At 40.0% G+C, this 15648-nt stretch overlaps 2 protein-coding genes across 3 annotated transcripts in view; one reads left to right on the top strand and one right to left on the bottom strand.

The window, feature by feature from the left end:
- The window catches only part of cep350 (centrosomal protein 350), a 29273-nt gene extending 25917 nt beyond the window's left edge, over window positions 1–3356 (bottom strand). For both annotated transcript variants that reach the window (XM_084547704.1, XM_084547703.1), the window contains exons 1-5: window positions 3034–3356; window positions 808–893; window positions 625–668; window positions 373–481; window positions 49–214 (exon numbers count right to left, since the gene is read on the bottom strand). In XM_084547704.1, the coding sequence (XP_084403830.1) occupies window positions 49–214; window positions 373–481; window positions 625–668; window positions 808–880 (392 nt within the window). In that variant the 5' untranslated portion in view covers window positions 881–893; window positions 3034–3356. The remainder of the gene's footprint in view (window positions 1–48; window positions 215–372; window positions 482–624; window positions 669–807; window positions 894–3033) is intronic.
- Window positions 3357–4496: 1140 nt separating this feature from the next.
- cacna1ea (calcium channel, voltage-dependent, R type, alpha 1E subunit a) overlaps window positions 4497–15648 on the top strand; it is a 93078-nt gene continuing 81926 nt past the window's right edge. The window contains 2 exon segments of the mRNA XM_084548492.1: window positions 4497–4567; window positions 14583–15151. Of these exon segments, the coding sequence (XP_084404618.1) occupies window positions 14616–15151 (536 nt within the window). The 5' untranslated portion in view covers window positions 4497–4567; window positions 14583–14615.

The following is a 15648-nucleotide window of genomic DNA, read 5'->3' on the forward strand; positions in this document are numbered from 1 at the left end:
CGAAAGCACCAACCGCAGATATCAATTCACCCAGAGAGAGGCAGGTACCTGTATGAGGCCAGCGGTTCCCTGAACTCCACACTGTTATTTCTCCGGACATTGCTGTCCTGGGTGGTGTTTCTCAACGGGCTTCGTGAGCTATTCTTTTCTGGGCTCCGCTGACTTCCACCTCTGGGCTTTGAAGACCCTCCAAGGTCATCAACTTGTCGTCCATCTATGATGGAGAGAGAAAAGTCATAATCTCATTACAAAATGTCTGTCTTAAGGCATTTCACAAGTAATTAGACATCAATACGGCAATATGTAATAGGTAAGTAACAAGTCATGATCCAACCAGCACAGAATTCAGATTTGCATTTTCTGATAACCCACCCCTGCAGCGCACTGTCCTGGAGGATTTCTTCTTGGGGAATTCTGTGACAGAGTCCAGGAGAACCCCTGTTCCCGGTGTTGCTTCGATACGGTTTTCTATGTGCCGCAGCTGCAATGAAAGAGCACAAGAGTCAGACCTTTTATGATTCTGTCCAGACTGTATTTTATAGCCTCTACAAAGTGGAAATCATTGCTGAAGAGTTGGCAAACAAAGTTATTTAACAGAAAACTGTCTGTTACAGGTGTACTTACAGCAGCTTTGGACTGAGCCAAACCTTTCCATTCAGTTGTCAGCTCTGACAAAGTGAGAATCGAAAAAAACACTACTCAGACTCATGTGACAGAAATCCTTAATTGAATATGAATACAGAATTTCATAATTCAAATAAAGGGGGTACTTTAAATGAAATTAAAACATGGAAATCTTCTACGCACCTGTGCCAATACTGTGATCAGTGGACTGTTGAGCAGAGTTTTTAAAAGACACCTCAGTCCTGCTGCTCCTCATCTCTCACCTTCACCTACAGTAGAGTAACAAAAAACAAAAATGAGGAAAAAAAAACTTGACGTACTATAAACAAAACTAACAAAAAAAATAAAAAATATACTCTGATCACATCAATTAGACAAGCAAGGAATGGAACAAACCCTTTCAGATAAGGAAATGACTGATAGTGGAATGGTATGATAAATGTAACTCTGCTGGCAGCAGATTAATGTCACACTGGCATTTAAAACAGGTTTGACAACAGCACATTTTTCGAAGGGAAGCACATGTCACACATAGCAATGTGATGTTTACTGAAAACACCTGCAACGCTAGAGTCATGCTTCTGGTCCTACATGGGCACAGCAACAGAATTGTCACTTCTGACTGAGTTCCCTCATTTGTTTCACACAACACAAATTATTTGCTGACAACTTTAATCATGTCATTTTGACAACAAAATCTAGTCTACTCAGTTGGTGCTGCGTGGTTTGGGTGCATTTCAACGCTCTTGAATTCCTTGAAGTTCCTCATAACAAATCACATGACTCCGTTCTGAGGACGAGAGAGGAAATAGGAAGAAAACTAAACGCATTTTTGTTACTCAGAAACTGGTCCCATCTGGCCCACACCCACTGCCAACATGACGACTCCAACAGCACCTACGGAGTCAATTAAACAACTCTTACTTAACCAGAGAAATGGTTAATAAGACAGGGGTTTCTGTCTTTTGTGTGAATCCAGGAGATACTGAATCCAAAACACCTTGTAAGACAGCCAGGAGAAGAAACAATACAGGGAAGTAACTATAACTATCACATGTCATCAAACTGAGATATGCTGACGTTGGCTTCTTCTAGCAAAAGTTGTAAAGTCAAAGTGCACACGCCAGAATCACATGAACACTTTGAAGCTAATTTGAGATTAACAATTGACGTTTTGAGATAAATCTACTACTAGGGTTATTCAGGGGAACTAGCTGATAACTTTAAACGCACTGCATAATGTACGACATCGGACCTATATACACCTTAGGACCTGTATATGCGAGCCCACCCCTATCCACGCATTTCGTGTTCAAAAAAGTTGACGAGCAACTGAGTATTTAAATCCCAAAGTGCTCTTAGGGAGACGAGCCCTTCGGTGACATGTCAGGGGAATAAACGACAAAAGCCGGCAAGAATTAAGAGACAAAAACACAAATCCCGCGATATTGTGAGGATGGTTTAACTACTGTAAACAAAGTCTGTGTAAAATCCAAGATGGCGCATTATTTCTTATTTTCTAACCGACTGAAACGCTGCCCGGCAGCAAAGGGCAAGTGTTGTCACTTATGGGTAGACACTACCGTACACATAGAGACATTGCCCGTTGCAATACAGCTTAAAACCACACGAGTCACCACTATGCAAAGGGCCGCTACATAGCAACCCAGGCGTTGGACGATGAGGGGAAAATGGGTCATCTTCCGACTTTACATGGGGTGTATTGACTTCAACGTAAATCACCCCCACTCAATCCCTGTAAATTGTGTTTTCATGACTGTAATATCCACACGGCATCAAACTTATGTCCCCGGATAGCTCACCGAGAAGTTAGGCTTTTATTCAGCAACTCCATACTTTTCACATAATTTCGTAAAAACAAAAAGCCTAAAGGACACAGTTCACACTGATCACTGGGACCGGCAACAAGAGCAGGCAAACGCTAGCAAAAGACGCCGACAACACTGAACATAGTAAATTGCACAATGCTAAACCGAAAGCAATGACCCTCTAAATGCCCATGTCCGCTTTATGAAAAACATGTATGTAAATGGATATAACTGAAACCCTGTCTCCAGGAATTAGTCATCCGTGCAATGGAACAACCCAACCCGTTAATCCACTTTCGGGTGTGAATTCACCACCAGGGTCATTCCTGTTTTTAATTATTACCACTGTTGCAACATTTTTCAACTTTTCCACAGCCATGCTGTTTTCAAAACAGTGAGTGTATGTCCAAAAAAATAAGTCTGCAACTTATTAGAAGATCTGACTTCAAGATAACTTATTTCGGATTGTCTTCGGTCCAGGCAATAGTCGGAGCCGCTAACTCAATAGTTAATATGAATGCTAGCGCACAGGAAAATCTTGAATTAACTTAGCTAAGCTTTGAGAAGACATAACGTATACCTTTAGGGAAATTATCCGACGTGTCTTGATGTCCACATTCACGCTGGTGTCCTCATGTTAAAAAAATCCTAACTTCTGGGGACTTCTGCTTCAGTTTCGTTCAGCTGTTTGCTAATGTTAGCGTTAGCCAGCTAACGTTAGCAAACCAGTGTTAGCTTACAGTTAGTGGCAACTAAACTAGCAACTTTTTCTAGCGAAATGCGCCCATCGTCCCAGCGTTTATTCGCGTAACTACACCCCCATATCCAGGATAGATGTGGGATTGATTTAAAGAAAAGCCGCCACCCGCCTCTGTGGTTGCTATTCCCGGGTTACTATGTTGATGTTTCCCAACGGTGAAACTAGAGTATCCTGGACGGGTAGGAAACCGAGACCGAAATATCGCGAGAGTTGGACCACGTCAAAACGTTGGCAAAGCACCACCTTCGCACACACATACAAACATAAAGACGTAATAATTATTATAATAATTCATAATTATTATTATTACTCAAATATAACATTAATAAAATTGATGTAAAATGTAAAAAATGTTTTAAAAAAAATAAAGATAATACAAATAAAGTAAGAATTATCAACATTGCCCTCCGCGAACGGTTTGCATGGTTTTAACTTATTTCACCCAGGTAATTAAGACAGGTGTGACGATGGATGTAGTGTGTTGAAAGGAACAGAAGGTATGGCTGCATTACTTGTCAACTTTACCACTGGGCAGACATGGGAAATGAAATGAGCGATTGCTTCGTCGTCAAAACAATGTGTATGCGTTTACTGCCCCCCTGCGGCACGTACGTGTATTACGGCGGGACGCACACATTTACGGACACACGTAGAGTCAAGCTGTGCTTCATTCACAGCGTCACCATGAATGCTCCACTTATTAAAATGACTTTAGCCCATAAAGTCCAATTCATTCGAGTTATAGTTTCATTTTACTTATTTTTTTTTATTTTTTTTTCACAGCTTTCATCCACTGGTTTTTATTTCAGGTGGAGTTCGATTTTTTTATTGGTTTCTATGGCAACGTATGGAGTGCCCGCTGTAAAAAAAAAAAAAATGGACAGTTTAGTTTGATGATAGCATGTGTTCTCACTGTTAACAAGTGAGTCCGCTAAAGCTTGGCAGCCGGAGAGGACAGGGACTCAGGTATGGACGCTTGATAGACCTTTCAGAAGACAACAAGCAAGGACAACACCTGCATTAGCTTGTTGAAATGAAACTGGACAAATTATTACATTTACTTCGGGTGACATACTCATATGTGTGTTATATGGTCACAAACACCTTTTTAATAAGAGGTGTTGTAACTGGCTACTGCCTCATGTTCATTTCCAATTCATTCCTTGGTAAATAACTTGCCACCGTCTCTCTCTCTCTCGCTCTCCCTCTCCCCCACCTCGCTCTCTCTCTCTCCCCCTCTCCTTCTCTCAGGACTGGCAGGGGGAGAGCACGTCGGACGTGGTCGATTATGCTGCCACATTTTTAATTTCTGTGGAAAGGGAGAACGAAATGGAAAGGAGTTCATTCTTTCTAGGTAAGAAATCTCGCGTTTATATTGTCAAACAGGTGCCTGTTGAAATATTCTGCAGTTTAGCTCACAGCCCATCCGACAACTAAAGCAGCTTTTTTTTTTTTTTAAAGAGGTATTTTTTGTGTACCCCGAAGAAGATTGTGCTTAATGCTGATCTATGATATATAGCATGCAGTTTTGCTGGTACACAAAATAGTGTTTATACTACAATTCACCTACAATTAACTTTGTTTTTCAATTAAATATTTTAGTTTTTAAGATTAAGCCTTGTCTATGAGACTGTGGAGGGCGTATATATATATTTTTTTTCTAAATGTTGAGTGTTGTTGTGTTTTTCAACTCCAGTCACCACAGGGTGGCTGCATAATATAATTGTTGTCCACAAACATGACCAAAACAGCAAGACCCTGTCATGGTCTTAGCACATTCTTGACTTTTACCAGTCTAACTGAATGAGAGGATAGGAGAGTGAGCCATCAGACTTGTACTAATCCACCGTGATTCAAATCTTCATATTCCTCATGGTGTTATTCAGAGTGAGAGCAGCATTAGGGCCATATGGCAAAAGATCTGAATCTGGCACTGCTATTTACCAAGTGGGACTTGACCAGATAATAATAAAATTTCCAGCGCAGGTAAGGAAATCTTTCACAGCTTGGTCTTAGAGGCCAGGGAAGGCAGCCATCGATACCCCAGGGAGGGAGGAATTAATTAAAGATGAGAAAATCGAGACTTGCTCTGCTGCATTGAGTAAAAAGAAACAGAAGTTGTTGATGAGCTTATGTACACTGAAATGTCATGATTTGATTATACTGTTCATCTTTAGTTGCCCTTGTATTCCTGTCACTGAGGACTTTAGCAAATTTTTTTGTGATTTTTTTCATCCCCTTGAAAAATGAACTTGCATTAAGGTCTGTGATGATGCATTCCAATGAACTAATCTATCAGACCAAACCATCAGTCATTTTTCTCAAGTCATGGGAGTTTGACAGTAAAGGAAGAGGCAGTTTGAATAATCATTGTTTGTGTTTTAGATGACAGCCTGCTGGAGGCTAATGCTGACAGTCGATTTTATCACTTCACATCCGTCTCTGTCCTGAATTGAAGCCTTAAAATTGCAGTCGTTTATCCACTCACTGCCCTGTAGTTCAATCGAAGGAGAATTGATCAAATGATCTTTCTTTAAATGAGGGCAAATTGACGTTTGCTTGAATCAGTCCTGCTTCTCTGGACTGTCCTGTTAATTATTTCACCATACTAACTCTTGTTACTCACCACCCCCAGTCTCTACATTTGCCAATATTTCCTGTTTCCGCCTTTTTTTAATCTTTTTTTGTCAAGTGCTTTGATTGTCCTGAGTGAATAACACCACTCTTCTTGAAAGGGGTGTAAATTGCTTTTCCTAGTGTATAAATTAGAGCCTCTGTTCTGCACAGAACGGAACCCACTTGTTAGCTCTCAAACTCATTCGTATAACAAACAAGGAGTATGTATGTACGTTTGTTGACCCTCTCTACTACAGATAAAGATCTGCTCATTTACAAAGACGATCAGTCATATATTTTATAGCATCATTTGTTTAAATAAAGGGAAAGCCCATTGAAATGCAATTAAATATACATGATAAAGAGCACTGAAGACTTGAATTAATTCCCCCGGAGCTCAGGGTTCAATAAAATTCCTAGCATGTAGTCGTTTGATGAAATGGAAATTGTGTTACTGATAAACCATCAATACACCAAGGACAAAGACAGTTAATTCACGACTGCTAGGAAAGAGAAATAAAACTGCAGTTTTAGTTTTTGTCCTCAGAGTGTAATTGTTTTGTTTTTTTTGTTTTTAAACTAGTGAACCGGATTGTTCAGACTTACTTCAGACCTTCAACCCCTCTGCTGCTGCATTGATGTGGCTTGTCACAAATTTCTTCATGTTTTATAAAGTTAGACAAACACTAGCAAAAAAAGAAAAAACAAAACAAAAAAACAGCCGCTTTTGATACAATCTGCCCAATTCAATCAGCCAATTACGTCTATAAATGATTTAGATTTAAAGAAGGGTAGACTGGGCGGCACAGTGGTGTGGTGGTTAGCACTGCTGCCTCTCAGCAAGAAGGTCCTGGATTCGAATCCATCGGTCAACTGGGGTAGAGTTTGCATGTTCTGTGTGGGTTCTCTCCGAGTACTCTGGCTTCCTCCCGCCGTCGAAAGACATGCTCATTAGGTTAATTGGTGATTCTAAATTGGCCGTAGGTCATGGTGAATGGTTGTCCGTCTCTCTGTGTTAGCCCTGCAGGGTGTACCCCCCTCCCCCCGCGACCCTCCAGAGGACAAGCAGTTACAGAAAATGAATGAATGAATGAAGAGCAGACTCCATTACAGGCTCATTGCCAGCTTACATACAGTATGTGTCAGAGAAAGTTCAAGCTAAGTTGCATTTTATTTTATCAGCAGGAGGGAATATATGTTTCAGGCAATAAATCAAGTGACAATTTTCGTTTCATGTTGTAGTGACGCACCATTGAGTCTGACGTTGGTGTAATGAATGCAACAGATATTTGCAGATGTTTTTCCACGAACAAACCAGATTAACACTTATGGTCCTGGCTTTACTTTTAAGTATAATGTGTTTTCCGTTGGTCTCGCGGGTAAATGTTGAACAGATTTATGTGTCAGTGACCTTATTGCTCTGCGTTCCCTGTGGACAGCTGAGTTTGTAGCAATATTGTGTATGTCCAATGGACCGTGTCTAATATTGTATATAAATGGATGGACCACATACTATAGACCACATACTATAAGCTCATTAATTATCTCCAGTACATTGTTAATTCAGAACAGCAGTGGGTCTACTTTACTTAGCATGACGTGTGATAATGTCAGGGTATGTATCTACATCATGTGCAGGGAATACACTCTTAAAATGTGAATTGAAATGTTGGAATGATGGATGCTTTTATGTTGTACCCTGTTCTAGTGTTTTAATGACTGTATGATCCATCTGCTGAAAGCTTTTTCTCTAACATGGAGTTGTTGTTGAATTGGAAACCTGGAATCTTGCAACACAAACTAATTTGCCTTCTCATATTTCTTATAGTTACTTAAAGTGTGAGGCATATTTTGCAGTGAAACCTAAGCTGTTAGGAGCTGTTAGTAGTAGTAGCCAGTCCTTTCGCAAGACCTGAGTCCCTGAGTTTTCCCAACCGGGCCCACACAGACAAAGGTGGTGGTCATCTCATGAACAGCTGGTTGAAGTCAGATGTCTTCCTCTCTGTTCACCAGTCACCTGAACAGTAATGAAACCTTATGAAACATCTGCATATGGAACATTAAGAATGGAAACATTTCTTACATTGTTTTGTCAAAAACAAAACTCCTGTAATAATGTATGCTTTTGTATCTTATCCTGCTCTTGGGGCATTACATATTTCTAAATAAATTAAGCCAACAGATTATAATGTCTAAAAATGATAATGAATTAAATGTATCATCTTCCAGCAATTCCCCATGTGGCCACTTCACCTTCCACAATGATTTGTCCTTAACTGTGCAGTCTTCCTATTAGTAGCGTTGATCATTACTGATCTGATATGTCAGTGTTACATAACGATCTTTCCTGGAAGGTCATGGCTGCACTGGGATCCATCTCAGATGCGTCTTTTCATCATCAAAAGGCTACATGTCATGGTGTACCTGGCTGCACTTAAATACATATATATATATATATATATATGTATATACAGTATATATACACATATATACATAGGATCTACAAATAGCGTCACCCTCACACTCACTTCCTTTCATTTAATCTTTTCAGACTCAAGTCATTCAGTGTTTATGACATAATACGTAATGATAATATGAAACATTAATGAGCCCTGCAGGGGAATGGGGGGCTTGTGCAATAACAAGTACCAGAATACAACAAAGAATTGTGTATTAAAAAACACAGTTCAAGTAAATGGATGTGTAAAATAACTGTCAAGCATTAAACAGAATATAGGAAATGCCCCCCCCCCCAAAAAAAAACAAACAAACAACAATGTGCCAATAATTTGTAAAGTAAAGTTAAAATAAAAGCAAAAGAAGAAGAAATGAAACAAAGGCAATCCAGAGTACATAGTATTTGCATTAACAAATATACAAAACTACTGCATCTGTATAGAACATGTGTTGGTAAAAAACATCTGTCATACATTTACAATACAATGAATTTATCCAGGTTCAGAGGACATGAATTTCTGGTATAGAGGCAGTAATAGAAGCAGAGATACGTGACCGTGGGTGGAGTAAATCTGCAAGAAACAATGGAAAAGTTTTGATTATTTACCGGTTAGCAATATTCTGTGTAAGTATTTAGTGTCTCAGCTGGGAAACTTAAAGTTTACAATAGCTGCCTAAATATTCAGACATTGTAAAAGATACATTTTGCCAGTCAAACTTTATGCATTTGCATATTTTGCTTCTTCCGCGCGCTCACTTAAAATGCACCACAGCGTGTCATTGAAAGCTGTAAATTTAATATGTAGACGTTGGCACTGCCTAATGCACTCTGTATAATACAGAACAGTAATGTGCAGTGACCGTATATTAAAGAGAGTAACTGCAGTAAAGTTAGGGACCAGCTGAGCAAGAGAAAGTTAGACTTCTCATCCAGCAGACCCTTTCATAATGTATGTGTCTCTTTTCTTCTACTCTCGTCTGAGCTGTGTGTTCAGTTGTGGTCTTTGTTCTTCTGTTTGTACAAGGCAAACAAAGCTGGAAAATGACTAACGGCACACAGTGTCACCAAAAACGATTGAAGAAATATTGTAGAAAAATGTTGTCACCGCTGAGTTGTGTGTGTGTACATAATATTGATTCCCCCCCCCCACTGCATTGTGATATATGACTCCTAAAGGTCCAAATGCATGTTTAAATTCAACCACTAAAGGCACAGCTAACACTTAGATTCTTTTATGGATACTTGTAACTTTTATCCTGTCATCTTATCCTTTGCCATATTCTTCATTTATGTGATGAAGAAGCACAAGGAAATACACTGTTTAAGTATTAACACAATGGCCGAATCACCCACGCTTCTACAAACACAATGGTTATTTTCAGCTAGCTGAAATTTTACGCTTGACTTTCCCACAAACACGTCGCCCATTAGTCTCAGGTGACATAACACTTCCTGACACAGATTTGGCCACTCACCCGGTAGACATTCAGGTTGAGGGGAGGATGTGGCGAAAAATAACGTGCAATCAGGCAGTTGCGTGGGCTGTGGGGGGAACAGCAGGTGTGAGAAGGTTCCTCGCCTGCCTCGGCCTCTTCTTCACTCCTCATTATAAACCTTGCAAACACCTGGCTGTCCACCAAAGAGCATAAAACATGTTGGTCCCTGCAGCTGTGATTCAGTTTTAGTCGGGACTCAATTGATTTTTGTCTCATTTTATCTGACCCACAGTGACCAAGTAGTCACCACATGGCTGTGAATAAGACATTTGATGTTTATGAGCAATTTCAGATAATGGCATTGAAAGCTCAGTGACCAAGGCTCATCATCAACAACAACCTACTTAAAAGCTAATTAGGAGGATTATAACAAACCACAGTCAACTTTCTTGGCTGTATGGTTTTGATAATTGTGAAGGGCTACCACAGTGGAGAGCGCAGGAAAGCAGCTGGAGCCTTGATGTCTGAGTCTGTGACTGACAGTGTGGGTGTTTTTCAAAGCTTTGTGGTCATGGTCTGTAGTTTGACTATTTTCAGTGTAATGGTTATGATAGTAGAACGTAATGTGTTATAAAAATTGAACTGTATCTTTGTTTGGTGATACAATTTACTTCTTTATTTTTTGTGTTATAATGCAATAAACTAACTCCAGTAGCTGGTTAGCTTAGATTTCAATAAAGGCTATAAAACACTCTCACGCTGAAAGTTAATGTCCGAAGTCCAAATGATGATATTCCATCTGTGTTCTTTTCGTTTTTGCCTTTGCATTTACAACTCTGAGCTACTCGGCCATTAGCTTGGTAACTGTTAGATTTGGTTGGACGACCAACAGTACAAGTGATAACATTAGCGAGTCGTGACAACACACTGGGCAAGTTTTGACGTCTACAGAGACTTTACAAGCTAATACTTGTGCAACTTAATGTAAGGAATACATTGGCTAAATCAAATGAAGAACTGGTTTGGAATATCGTTTTCCGTTGACAAAATTACGATATATTTGCCTACCACCCACCACCACCATTTCTGAAAACACTTAACAGCTCGTGAGCCTTTATTGAAAATTTCCACTTTCAAGATTGTTTCTTGTGAACATGGTAAACCCAACTCCATTTGAAGGTAACTTTGCTAAAAAGGCTGACTGTTTCTGCCCAGTCTTTGTGCTAAACAAAGATAACCAGCCACTAGCACCAGCTTCACAGTTACTGCACAGATGGTAAAACAGTAACATTTTATGCTTGTAATTCTTTGCAAATTGCAAGTGTTTCCCAAAATTGTGTGCAGTGCTTTTAAAAGTGACACAACTAAGCTAATATATGGACAAGAAACATCACAAGAGAGAGTATTTGTATCTGTCCTTTTATGTCATGTTATCCATCTCACAGTAGATGGTTGAGGACCACAAACAGTCAGAATCAGAATACTTTATTAATCCTTCAAGGAAATTGTTTTGTTGCTGTTGCTCCCATAAAGTGACAGAGTCAAATACAAATAGAATAAAAAGTAATATAAATATATAAAAAATAAAAGTAAGATGCATTAAAAAAAAAAACAAAGATTGTACAAGTATTCACAATATACAGTGGTAAGTCGTTACAAATAAATTAAAAAGAGTCTGAAGTGTTAAGAGTAGGAGTAAGAGGAGTCATAAAGTTTGATGGCCACAGGCAGGAATGACATCCTGTGACGCTCTGTGGTGCATTTGGGTAGGATGAGTCTGTTACAAATCAAGTGAAGTGCCTCAGTACAGAATATGCTGTAGGTTACATGTATATAAAAAGCAAAAAAGTGGTATATATAGACAAACACAGCGGTCTTAACGTACAATGGATAAAATAGCACCTATAATAACGGGAGTGATGTGAAGGTAGCCTTGTGCTTTTGCAATATAAAAATCAATGTTTCCCGACATATTTCTTGCCAATTTCAATGTCTGTGTGAGCACTCACCTTTTAGAAGAAGCCTGTTTGTCCTTCAGTCCTTTACTAACCACATTTGTCTGAAAAATTATTTTTTTTATTCCGTTCTAGTCTGACAAATGCAGGAGGTTTCGGTTGTCAAATGGTTTTTAGTTACTATGGATTGCACATTTAGCACCTGATTTATTATAGTTTTTGTTACGTTTTCTCGATCTGTTTCTTGGAGTGTCATGCTCAGCCTACTGTCTGAACTCAGACATTGGAACATATCTCCTAAATGGGTTGGCATTCCTGTTCAGACAGTCTGAAAACATAATTTGCCAAATGGATTCAGTTAGCACCAGATCAACGAGGGTTCTCCTGCATTTCTCAGACAGATCTCCCTCTGCCAGGGACCGCACAATGGACAACTGTGTGGATAAACACAACAATATATTCACATGTGTACATTTACACTGGTCTTCTCAGGGTGAGTCTCACTCTGAATATCACTGTGGTGCATTAAAGCCGGCAAACAGAGGAAATGTTTTCTGTCTCTGTTGGAAGCCCAGCTCAGGTTCATTAATTAAAGGTAGCTACTTTACCTATGGTCACATTAGTCCATTTCCGGAGCTGCAGCTTTGTCATTATGTACCATGTGCCCCCCAGAGAGCAGGAAATTTAAGGTGTCAGATGTAATGGCCACGGTTTGCCGGAAACTATAGAAACAGCACGGATTGTGTGCGTAAGGAGAAAATCTGTAACACTGTATTTAAGAATTGATTATTAATTTATTGATTTCTGGATTTCATACAACATTGAGTCACAGTTACTTTAACTTTTACTTTCTTTTTTTGTCACCACTTCTACTCTGTCTGCTATTATGCATTTTAATCGCATTATCACCGTCTTGTTCTTGGTGACTCAGATTACTACAGCTATAATAAATTAATGAGCAGAAAATTGGAAAAGGCATGGCATAAGTCAAGATGTCTGGCTCCATTTTAAGACAATCATAGTTTTGCCAATAAAACCTAAATGATATTATTCTTGAGACTACTGTTAGCATGTCAAGGCTCTTCTCCCATTAGTTTCTTTTTTTGTCCACTTGTGGGCGGCACATAGAGTTAGGAACGCTAACTTGCTAAAGTTTGAACACCTATAAATGCTGCAGCACACATTAATATGCATTTAGAGTTTGGATTTGGCTCATCTGACAAATGTAGGTGCCGTATTCTTCCTTTCCCTTTATTCTGTGTTTATATTACCTTTAAAATACTGCCCCTGTTCTTGGGGAAGTTACCATCCTCTGTTCGTTTCTGTGTGCTGTGGTGCTGAGCAGCCAGTGTGCAGTGAGTTGAAACAGTGTCTGTATTAAACAAAAGATGCTAAAAGATGGAGTATAATGTCGGATTATAGCACAAACAACATTAGTATCAGCAATGACTGTCAGCCAGCCATCCTTGACTCAGGAAAAGAGTCGTTCATTTGCTGTTTGTTTGCTTTTTTGCCGTATTTGACCACTTTGTTTAATTTTTTTTATTACAAAACTTCATATCACTTTTTGCCTCATTATTTTATTAAATCAAATTATTGTTGCTTTATTCGTGTCCCAGTCAAAAAAAAAAAAAAAACTTACAATCTCAGATTTGTTTTGCTACTTCTCATGCTGAGGATTCAACTTATTTCTGAAGCTTTATCTTCTTCCAAGATGTTGACAAATCAAACAAATTCAGTTTGTAGGAAATTTTTAATAATCTCTTGAAGTTGAGGAGGTGCGGGTCCCTTCATCATCAACTCAAGAGTTTTTCTGATCACTCATTCATAGTGGTGTGTTCACTTATTGACAACAGACACGTGAATGACCTTAAAGGTGCTTAAGCAGTGTCATTGATCTCATGTACAAGACAGTTGAACAGCATTGCTCTCACTCAGCCCTCTTATCAGCTTTGTGCAATACCACATCCTGTTTTTACTGCTCCATATCTTAACCACACAGGTGATTTAGACGCTTTCCTCTCAGAGGGGCTGTAAAACCAGAAATATATCATTCTGCTAACTGAAATTGTGGTGATGGCTCTAGCGGGTGCAGCAGAGAGGCTTTTGCAGCATTTTAGTAAAAGTGTATGATGTGCCTCTCCTGTTTAGCACATACCCCAAAACAGGCTAGTTCTCAATGATACCACCAGAAAAGGAGAAGATGGGTTGATAAAGCTGCTCTCCTTCTCTGTCTTCCCTTTACTTAATTGCACAATTAAGCACAGCGCTGACAGTATGATTTGATTATTTGTTTTAAGGGATGCATTAGAGCTTATCTAATTGGTTCTGATGCAGAGAGGACTGGTGATATTTTAAAATGTTGAGGATATTGAGAGCTATTGGGCGACTGGCAAATTGCCTCAGAGGGTTAGCTGAACAAATTCATAGTTACACAGAAGCTGGATGTCTTCAGGCTTTTGTTCATAATGTAAGAGCCAATCTTCAGTTACAGCATGTACATCAAATATAGAGGTGTAACAGAAAGCTACCACTACATGTCAGTTTCTATGTAGGGATTTATGTTGCTATTTGTTGGAAATTACCCTTACTACTGGGTTTTCTTTGTTCTGTTGTATTTTACAACCCACATATATTTGGCTTTACCATGCAATCTACAGTATATATACAATATAATATTTTGGACCTAAGTCTGAACTGAGCAAATCTGTGTATGCATATAGTAAAAGGATGTCAAAAACCTTTAGCAGACACTCATATTTGTTTGTTTTCCAGACTGTGCAGCCTCTGAATAACAGATTCAGGCAGCTGATTTATTTGATGTCAGTTAAGTTTAAATAATGTGTCTCTCACATTTTCTTTTGCTGTCTTCCATTTCCTCTCTGCTCCCTTTCTTTCCTGCAGCACTATGCTGAGATCCTGGACAGCCTTCCCACCATGCTGGAACTGCGCTCCTGTTCAGTCAGCTCTCAGTCTCTGACAGAGGACCACAATGTTTTGGAGCTACCGAGAGGCACTGGAGGGCCAGAGTGTCCAGTGGGTGGTTTGGGTGTTGGCATGGGGGCGATGTGTGGTAGCAGCACCCCCAGGCACCACATCCTCCATCCGTCGCCATCAGACGGTGAGAACTTTCAGAAGCATCGTGCAGGAAAGGGTGAAGGGTCAAACCAGTATTCTGAGTCTCACTCCCTCCTGGAGCCCCAAAGTCTGCCAACCAGCCACGACACCGTCTACCTCCCACACATGCGAGGACATGCTGCCCCTCTGCACCTAAGCCCTCTGGGCCTCTCTCTCAATGTGGCCTCGACTTTTGACGCTGGAGCTGGAATGCTGGGGGTGGATGGAGATTTGGCGGTCAGTCCTAATGTGATCAAGAGACGGCGGGGAGGCTTGATCGAACAGAGGGACATTGTCAAAGCCCACCAGGCTCACAAGATACAGAGCACACCGCAAGCACGTCGCAAGGAGTGGGAGTAAGTAGGCACTCATATAGATAGATAGATAGATAGATAGATAGATAGATAGATAGATAGATAGATAGATAGATAGATAGATAGATAGATTGCAAAAAGACTGTATAGACTTTGAGACAACAAAGTTGTCTGAGCCTTCTGAAGAACGTGCTCCGTTGTCTGTCTTTTGTGTGATAGGGAGGGTGGTCAGGGTTATCCATGACTGATAACAGTTGGTTTAGTGTCCTCAGCTTCCTCAGGAAATACAGTCTGCTGCAGTCCTTCTTGTACACAGCTGTACTGTTGGTCTTCCACTTCAGTCTGTTATCGATGGTCACTCCCAGGTATTTGTAATCCTCCACCACCCCACATCCCTACCGAGGGGTGCAGTAGAGGAAACAGGAGTCTGAGAGCTAAACCTGTTGAAGACGTTTTTTTAAGCTCGTTCGCATGCTCCAAGTTGCCTTCAGACAATCTGCCTCTACCCCCACAGCCCGTTATATCCTTCATTCCTAACC

The sequence above is a fragment of the Chelon labrosus genome (genome assembly GCF_963514085.1).
Source record: "Chelon labrosus genome assembly, chromosome: 7".
In the NCBI taxonomy this organism is placed as follows: Eukaryota; Metazoa; Chordata; class Actinopteri; order Mugiliformes; family Mugilidae; genus Chelon; species Chelon labrosus.